This window comes from Protomyctophum parallelum (genome assembly GCF_964188405.1).
Source record: "Protomyctophum parallelum genome assembly, chromosome: 18".
Taxonomy (NCBI): domain Eukaryota; kingdom Metazoa; phylum Chordata; class Actinopteri; order Myctophiformes; family Myctophidae; genus Protomyctophum; species Protomyctophum parallelum.
Window position 1 is genome coordinate 14,090,915 of NC_139716.1, and position 9,628 is coordinate 14,100,542.

General features: G+C 42.8%; 1 protein-coding gene across 1 annotated transcript; it reads left to right on the forward strand.

Moving 5' to 3' along the window:
- The first annotated feature begins 4,111 nt into the window (after positions 1-4,111).
- On the forward strand, positions 4,112-9,159 carry leap2 (liver-expressed antimicrobial peptide 2). Its single transcript, XM_083788713.1, has 3 exons — positions 4,112-4,675; positions 6,381-6,565; positions 6,959-9,159. Exons 1-3 carry the CDS (start codon positions 4,610-4,612, stop codon positions 6,999-7,001), a joined length of 294 nt encoding a protein of 97 aa, XP_083644839.1. The 5' UTR covers positions 4,112-4,609; the 3' UTR covers positions 7,002-9,159.
- The last annotated feature ends 469 nt before the right edge of the window (positions 9,160-9,628 follow it).

Below are 9,628 nucleotides of genomic sequence, written 5' to 3' on the forward strand. Positions count from 1 at the left end.
CAAAGAGAAAGTAGACCGACTCTCATATATGATCCTCCAAAAGATATATAATACAAAAGGAAAAAAACTGCCTTGTTCTTCTCTCATGGGGGGGGGGGGGGGGGGGGGTCCCTGGCATATCTTTTCAAATGGGGGTCTGTGGGCTAATTAGTGTCAATGTGGGGGGTCCGTGACATGAAAAAGTTTGGGAACCACTGTGGCTAATGTTTGACCAGGAGTATCTAACTCTCTATACTCTCTATACTTTGACTCTAAACACTATAGGGTTGAGTGCTTTGTCCACCACTGGACTACTGTCAGCTGTCTGTCTGTCTGTCTGTCTGTCTGTCTGTCTGTCTGTCTGTCTGTCCCCATGTCTCCTTCTTTACACACAGACTGTTGACCTCGGTTGGATTGACCCATTTATATAAAAAGAGTGGTGCCCGGCTGTAGAGCACCCAGTCAGTAACGATGGCAGGAGATTAGTCATTTGTATTTATTTATTCAGCACAGTATGAAAACAACACAGGGGACATATAAATATAAGAAGGGTAAAGTGCTATAGGCTGAGGCAAAAAACCCCAAGGGGCTTATACGAGGCCTCTACCTATATAAATTATAATGAAACATTATGCAATACCCGTTGTACCCATGTCAGAGTACCCGTTCCACCCGTCTGTCTGTGTCCCTTTTATTCTCCATATATGGAGATTTCTGTATCTGTCTCTCTGTGTCCCTTTATTCCTATATATGGAGTTCTGTGTCAGGCATGCCCAAATATGGAGTGTTGTGATGTCAGAACAGGCCAGCTCCATAGATGGACACTGGGCAGGGGCCACATCCCCACATGTCCAGAGCACGGGCAGAGGCCTTTTGTGGTGGTTCTGGACAACTGTTTCCAACCGGTTGTCCAGAACCGAGTCCAACCGACTCGACACCGGGCACTGCGCGCCCTGCGGGGGTTTGTAAAGCGCATGTCGGATTTGAAGTCGGTGGGGCGAACAGTTCTCGAGTTACGTGAATTACAGACGTATACACACAGACAGTATAGACAGTGCATTTATGTCTGAATGACTGATACATAACTAAAACTAAAGATTAAGACATAACTGAATTAGGAACAAAGGAAAGGAGACTGATCGACTGTCCATTTTTAGGAAAGTTGTTGTAGGATTTGAATGTGCACATGCACATGCACATGCACACACAATTCAAATTGCACGTGAGCTTTGGTGGGCTTATCGGTGGTAGGTGTTGAAAAAGATAAGTTTAGCGATTCAGTAGGCCATGGGTATAGTCATGATCTCAGCAGGGCTTTCCAAGAAGGTGTGTGTGTGTGTGTGTGTGTGTGTGTGTGTGTGTGTGTCGCGTGCGCATGTGATTTGGCACTTTTCCAACAACATGGTGCATGCACTCAACACGACTCAATTCTACCAATTCTTCTTTTCCAAAAATAGTCAATTGTACCCATGGTACTTTATTCTTGTATCACATCGGTCAAGGTTCCCCCCAAAAATAAGTATTTATTTAAAGACCTGTGAGTCTCGTACAAAGCCAAGTTGACAAATCATCACAATAAATGTTTTTTTTGGGGGGCAGAACAAATTAATTAGAAAGAAGAAAAACTGTAAGTAAGGTGCTGTATATACCGTGCCCTTATTATTTCTCCGGCCCAAACAAATGTGTTTATTGTCATGATTTGTCAACTCAGCCGGTGGCTGCATGTGAGGCTCGTGATTGAGACTGACGCCAGATGACTGGTGATGTCACAACTCACAGGCTGATCACATGGGAGTCCGAAAACCATATTGGCAACAGACTTATTGGCATACTGGCATATGTAGTCCTATTAGTTTGACACATGTAGTTCACTTTACATGACAGGAGTCAGTCTGTCCATCCGTCTGGACAGCTAATCTCTGGCACCGCCGGCCCCGATTGCAGGGAAACTGTGCATTAAATGCTTAATGGTGCATTTATATATAGCGCTTTACAGCGATTGTGCATTACATTCACCCATTCATTCACACACACATTCATACACCGATGGTGGAGGAAACCATGCAAGGCACCAACCAGCACATCAGGAGCAACTAGATAAAGTGCCAATCGGCACAGGTCTCCACCAGGATTCTTCCTCAGCCTAGTGGGAATATGCGTGCACAGTTTCATCGCAATCGGACGCTGTGTTGAGGAGTTGTGGCGATTTGTAAAAAGCGGGGTACTCCTGAAAACTGTAGGAGGCAATCGTGGCCAATCAGGATGGAATATGAGAAATCACATGACTATGGAGATCATGTGTACCGATTTGCGTGAAATTTGGATAAAATGTGAAGGAGTAATAATAGAAAATGTGTTTTACAGATGTCGGCCTCCTGGTGGCGCTATAAAGAGCAGATGTGAAGAAAAAAAATTCACATCTGCTCTAGGGAGATCCTTTCCTTTGCCTCTAGGGAGTTGGCATACAAAGTTATCCACAGATCCGTGCAGTTAGAGGTAAAAACACTTTTCGGCCAGTTATAGCGCCACCTTGAGGCTGAGTTGAAATTGTTCATGTGGCATTTCGTCCTCGGCCTAGTGGGAATGTGGGTGCGACCGGGTTAACGGTGGCCGAGATTAGCTGCTCACGGACGTACACACGGACACACGGACGGACACGCGGACGGACGGAGTGCAAAACATACTCTCCCCCATGCCTTCGGCTGGTGGAGACAATTAGGTGTTCAGAGTCTTGCTCAAGGACACTTCGACGCCAACTCTGGGGGAGCCCACAGGGTTTGAACTGGCAACGTTGCGGTTACCATCCGGCCACTCTACCCCTGAGCCACTGCCATCCCGATTGGCTAAGATCGGCTTCCAAAGTTTGCAGGAATGCTCAGTTTTGAACAAAATGCCTTTCCAGAACCCGTGAAGTTAAGTTATTTACCCACGCATGGAGTGCCTTTAGTTTAACCCTTATTCTTTGTCCTTTCGCTGTTGACATTCCTTTATGTTCTGATCACGTGGGCACTATACTGTAGTCTACCTTTGGTCATGGTATCTCTGTATATGATTTATTTGTACATGACAACTGTTGCCGACTGCAGAACATGGCATGGCATTACATAATCATGAAATCACATTATTGTTTTTGCATAATCATCATCATCATAATCATTTCCACGTTGAAGAATGTTCATATAAATATCAGCTGTATTTACGCTTTTAAAGTTTAAAATGATAAAAATGTAAAAAGAACCACCTGCTGAAAACACTTCAGTGAGGTGCTGGAGTCACAAGCCCTGCACACTCTGTGCACAAGTTTTATTTTTGCAAGTTTTCGGTCTACTGACCTTCCTCAGGCATTGTCACACAATTATCTGTGACAATTATTCGTCATGTAAAATGTCATAATCGTGACAGCCCTGTGTGTGTGCTCACGTTTGTGCGCGTGCATGTGTGCGTGCATGTGTGTGTGTGTGTGTGTGTGTGTGTGTGTGTGTGTGTGCGTGCATGTGTGTGTGTGTGTGTGTGTGTGTGTGTGTGTGTGTATCTTGGCCACATTCAAGGGAATGACTGCATGGTTTTCTGCAAACATAACGTCACTTCTGGAAAAGAGAAAAGGACAGGAGAGATTATGGGTTGGGGTGGAGTGGGTGGGGGCCCAGTCTTCTCCCTCTATCTATTTATATGTCTCTCTCTCTCTCTCTCTCTTTCTCTCTCTCTCTCTCATTAACCTATATCTCTACCACTGTCTCTTTCCCTATTCTCCCTGTGTCTCTGTCTCACACCCCTCCCTCTCTCTCTCCCTCCCTCTGTCCACACCCCTCTCTCTCTCTCCCTCCCTCTCTCTCCCTCCCTCCCTCTCCACCTCCCTCCCTCTCTCTCTCCCTCTCTCTCTCCCTCCCTCTCTCTCCCTCCCTCTCTCCACACCCCTCCCTCTCCACACCCCTCCCTCTCTCTCTCCCTCCCTCTCTCTCTCTCTCCCTCTCTCTCTCCCTCCCTCTCTCCACACCCCTCCCTCTCCACACCCCTCCCTCTCTCTCTCTCCCTCCCCCTCTCCACACCCCTCCCCACGGGGACAGCCAAGGGGCCTGGCTGGCTGGCTATATAAAGAGGGAGCATCCTCCTCCCAGTGCCACAGACGAGAGGTTGCAGGGTCCAGTCCAGTGATCTGACAAGACAAGGAAACGGAGTGAGAGTTCAGTTAGTTTGGATTCCCTCGTTCCACACGGCTCTACCCGAGACCAGTCTTATATCCTTAATGTTCTTCTGAGTGAGACCTGAGGGCAGACCAGAGCTGCAGCAAATCTTTTTAGAGACATTCTTTATTAAGACAGATTGCAGGACGACTCACCAATTTTGTCAAAAGCCCCCCGCAAAAAAGCTGCTTTTTTTCCCTGTTAAGTTGGAATAGCAGTGTTATAGGCTGAAATCGGTTGAATCAAGTGTTTGTGCCTCGAAGCAAAACTTTGATGACTTACCGACGACAATTAAATTATACTTATATTAACTATATACTTATATAATTATATACCTTGCCAGTGTGACAAACACTGGTCAGGCTTAAAGAACAAGACGTTTTGGAGGAGTCAAGTCTTCGGTCAAGTCCACACAACTCTCTGGATCTGCTCTGCGAACTTTGTTCAAGATGCACCAACAGCGGACGATGGCAGTGGTGGCTCTCAGCCTGCTCATTGTGATGGCAGCTCAACAGGTGAGTTCACTTCACCTCTGACTCACTGTACGTACGGTACTCGCTTTAAAGTGATTGGCATAAATGCAAAGTATATTTTATTTTCCATTTGTGCACACACACCACATCATGTGTTCAGTGCCCCAAGAAAGACCGATTCATATTTCAATGCAGTGATAAACAGCTGTTAACACTAGAAAGAAGTATATTAAGAACTAGAAAAAGTGCCCTTCTGGGCACAGGTCTCCACAAGGAGGATAGGAATGTTTAGGAGTAATATAAACATTTTTTTTTGTTTGTTTGTTCCAATCTTTGCCAATCAGGATAATATGGGAAATGGTGCAGATCCGTGTTGATCGCACGCATGCACAATCCACCTGTTGGTGGCACTATAACAGGCCAATGTGAAATGGGTGGGCTATATTCCTCAGCCTAGTAGGAAAGTGCGTGAAAGATTTCACGTCAAATTGCACGCTGCGTTCATGATTTGAAGCTTTTTGTTCAAAACAGGCCAATCCTGCAAAATTTGAAAGCCAATGTTAGCCAATTAGGATGGAATATGAAATATCAGACACCGTCTTGAGCACATGACTATGGAGATACTGTGTAACGATTTGCGGGATTTTTGGACAAAATCCGGAGGAGTAATATCCAAAAATGTGTTTTACAAAAGTCGGCCTCCTGGTGGCGCTCTAAAAGCCAGATGTGAACTAGAGAGACTGTGTACCAATTTGCGCGATGTTTGGACAAAATCTGTAGGTGTACTGTGCAAAAACTTGTTTTGCACAAAGCGGCCTCCTGGTGGCGCTATAACAGGCCGTTCTGGAAATTTTGGGGCAGAGGTTCATCGTTGGCATCCAGGGAGTGTGTGTGCAAAATGTGGCATCGACCGGGTTAACGGTGCCGGAGATTAGCTGCTCACGGACACACGGACGGACGGACGGAGTGCAAAACATACTCTCCCCCCATGCCTTCGGCCTGGTGGAGTCAATAAAAGCTAAAAATAAAAAAAGCTAATACAGTAAAGGCCAAGTTATCGAATAGTGGTGAATACATACATTAGTGTTCCATCATGTATGTCTGTATTTTAATGCTCCAACACTGTCTCAGTCACATACTGTACTGTAGACATAAGAATCCTCAGCGTTCATGTAACTCTGAGAGTGAACATATAGACTCATACATAGACTACAGGGTGCCTGTATAGGCTCTGCTCTTTAGTGCGCAGGCCGTTATCCCCAGAGGGAACGAGGACCCGGGTTCAAGTCCAGCATGTCACATTCCCCGTGCTCTCTACTCTGCTCTTGGGCTATCTGAAATAACAGCAGAACATCAGAAGGACGTACGTCTGCTCTCTTTCTGAACAATTACAGTATCATTCTGTTCTCCTCTGATATAAGGCATACAAAATATTATGTCTTCTCTCTCTCTCCATTAAATACACTCATAAAAACTACAGTATATATATACTCAGTCAATTCATGCAAGGAAGAATGCATTATTTGGACTTCTGAGCAATATCGTGATATTTGTTGTGTCTTACTTAATTAGTTAGAACGGAAAGACACGGGACAGAGAGGGCAGAGGACATGTCTGTCTGTCTGTCTGTCTGTCTGTCTGTCTGTCTGTCTGTCTGTCTGTCTGCCTGTCTGCCTGTCTGCCTGCCTGCCACTCAATGCCATCCATGTCAAAGTAACATACCGTATGTGCATGTATTATGTTCCAGGCGTGTGCGGCTCCAGTCCAGGCCCACGACACGGTCCAGGCCCACGACACGATCCAGTCCAGTTCTTCACAGAGCCTCCACACACCGAGGAGAGTGGCCCGCATGACGCCTCTGTGGAGGACCATGACCAAGCCACTGAACGCATACTGCAAGGAAAACATGGAGTGCTCCACCAGTGTCTGCAGGTAACTGGAATACTCATCACGTCATTATACAGTATATAACAGTCAATATAATGGAAGGCCTACTTTCCACGCAGTGTGACACGATAACCTTGTAGCACAAGCTTCAGGTCAGGTCAGTTCCAGCAAGTTTCATGGAGTGATAAAACTCTTGTCGTTGCAGTCTATAGATAATTATGAGTCAGAATATATACTTCAGCTTCTGAGATGTACAATACTTGGCATGTCAAATGAACACATACAGTTTGAGTAAACAGCATGTAGACATATTATTTTGGATTCGTATATAGGCCTATACATGACATGCTACTTCAGACAACTAAATTCATGAATGAATACATTTTGTTGGAAAAACTAAAAAAAAACCTTTCCTCTCCTCTCCTCTCCTCTCCTCAGGAATGGTTTCTGCCGGTTGGCCAAAGAACCGGCGAAGTCCTAGAGAGAGAGAGAGAGAGAGAGAGAGAGAGAGAGAGAGAGACCCACGGTTACGACGATAGGGTTTACATGCACATTGGTATTCTTCTGAATAATTATTCAGGACAATCAGTAGGCCTATTGATTAATACTCTGTTTCCTATAACGTATGTAAACAACATATCCTATATATTGTACACTCATAGCTCTCTCTATATGCTGACTATATACTGTAGGAATATTCAAGAATATAGAATATCGAAAATATAGGATACGAGGACATTAAGTGGAATATGATATAGAAAACAACTTATAGGCTACCACTTATCACTATACACACAGAGATTACCACCAGGAGAAGAGCATGAAAACACTGTCGCTCAGCAGTCAGTGTTTATGAAGTTATTATTCTCTGAGTGAAAGCATTCACCAAAAAAAGAAACCTTCAGGATTGTTCCGCCGCACCAAAGAATCTCTGTGGTTGGTTGTGCCACCATCTGTCTTAAAAACAGAACAGCCTACGGGTCAGAAAACAGTCACTTTACAGATCTGGGTATTTCATTTTGTCCCCAAGATCTCTTTTTTGTAATGTTTTTTTGTTTGTTTGTTATTTTACCATAGAATCAAAAAGGTACACGCAAATCACAAAGACGTGCCTCGGCAGATAGTTCCAGCTAAACAAGAGATTCTCCACCATTTTATACAAATATAGCTGTTGTGTTTTTGATGCAAAACTAGAATTTAACCTTTTCACTAGATAAATATACTTGCATTATTATATGAATGATATAATGATACGGTATCCTTGAACCGTAGCCCACAATAGATAAATAAAATAAAAATAAGTAGGTTATTTTAAACTCCCTGGGGTTTTTATCTAATGTACTTTTAGAATTGTTGGTTTAATCAGTTCGCCGGGTCACGTTTAAGACTCGATAACAGTCGATAACAGCATGATATGCTCCCTTCTTGGAATGCCATATCTTTGCTTTTAAATTCAGCAAAGCATTATGATATAAATCATCTTCTTATATCCTCTTCCCATGAACTATTCTCTTCCCCCGACGTTGAGGCATACATAACCTTTAGAGTTTGTTTTACTACTGTATTAGTTCCTCGTGTCAGTTAATGTTAAGGGTCAGTCAGTGTACGCAGAGGGGTTTTTCTTCAAAGGTTTCTGTCGTTTATTAATTACACCACCAGTGATATCACCTTGACCGTCACGTGTTCCAGATAGCCTATATATTATCAGCGGACCAAGGACCGACCGACCATGGGAAACGCTTCCCTTTTCATGCCAAGCTATACATTAATCAGAAACTAAAGCTGTACGTTTTCAGGGGGAAAAAGGTTGAGTCCTAAACAAACTTAAATAGAAATGGAATATAAACGTATATATATATATATATTACACATATGTTACACATTTATGATATGTTGCTCAGGCATCCATTGTTGCTATTTTCTTTCGTTTTATTTATTTCTTTTATTTTTTCCAGAGGGGTTGAACTTTATTTCTTTTCAAATTTACAAAACAAATGTTTGTAAAATTACAATTGGGTTCATATTTGTGCCTTTAACAAAAAAAAAGGGCTTGATTACGGTATCTTTTGTTCGTTTGTTTTATTTAAAATAGATAGAATACAAATTTGACATTGTATTCTTCATCTTGGCTTTGTACCAACTGTAGCCATTTTACTTGCCTTTTTTTTTTCTTGATGTTCAAAACTCTTTAATCGCCTTGACTGGATTGTCATATATTTCCCACCAGATGCAATAATAATATACTTTTATCTCTACTCAGACAGAAATGTTCAATCTTTCATAACCTGAACTTTGGTATACGAGACATATTTTGGTTACATACACTCAGTGTATCTGTGGGAATGTTTGAGTAAGGATTGCACTTTTAACCCATTCAGGACGAGAACCCCTTTTGGTGTTTTAAGCATACTTTAGCTATTGAAAAAATAGCTATTAGCTCATAGCTCAGAGCTTGTAGATCTGCAATTTTGAAAAATCTTGAAAATGTGCCTCAAATCTATTTTAATATATATATTCTTTCACAGCGAACGATTTTAACTTCTGGGACTGCTGGCCCCTGGAACAACATATCTTCAGATGGGGGTCTTTGACATGAAAAGGGTTGAGCACCACTTACATAGAAACATAGGTTATATGATTTAGAAGACATTTCTGTTCTCAGGTCTAAATGGGGACGGGAACCCCTTTTGGTGTTTTAACTAAGCATTATGTTAGCTATTGAAAAATAGCAGATCTACAAGCAGACCTACGAGCTTCTGGTAGGTCTGCTGTTTTTGAAAAACCGTAAAAATGAGGCACAAATCTTTGAATATATATTCTTTCAGAGCGAAACGTTTTTTTTCCAGGCCTAAGTGGGTTAAGTCCAGGTTATCTTTGTACTGTGTATCTATCCTATCTATGTACTGTTTGCTCCCATGCATTGGTTATGGAAGTCTTCTACATTAATAAAATAATGGAGAAATACCAAGCATGAGCCTGTGAGTTTTCTTTTTACGTGATTCTGAAAGCACATTACAAATAGTATGTTGTACATCAAACATAGCACACTTTGAGGTGATTTGAAGGTGCTTGTGTGCATATTAGGTCCTACCTGGTGCATGCATAATG

Excerpts from the sequence above, each read along its gene's own strand:
- leap2 (XM_083788713.1), top strand. The coding sequence starts at position 4,610 with ATGCACCAACAGCGGACGATGGCAGTGGTGGCTCTCAGCCTGCTCATT. Across the intron at positions 4,676-6,380 it reads TTGTGATGGCAGCTCAACAG|GCGTGTGCGGCTCCAGTCCA; the intron begins GTGAGTTCACTT and ends ATTATGTTCCAG. Across the intron at positions 6,566-6,958 it reads TGCTCCACCAGTGTCTGCAG|GAATGGTTTCTGCCGGTTGG; the intron begins GTAACTGGAATA and ends TCCTCTCCTCAG.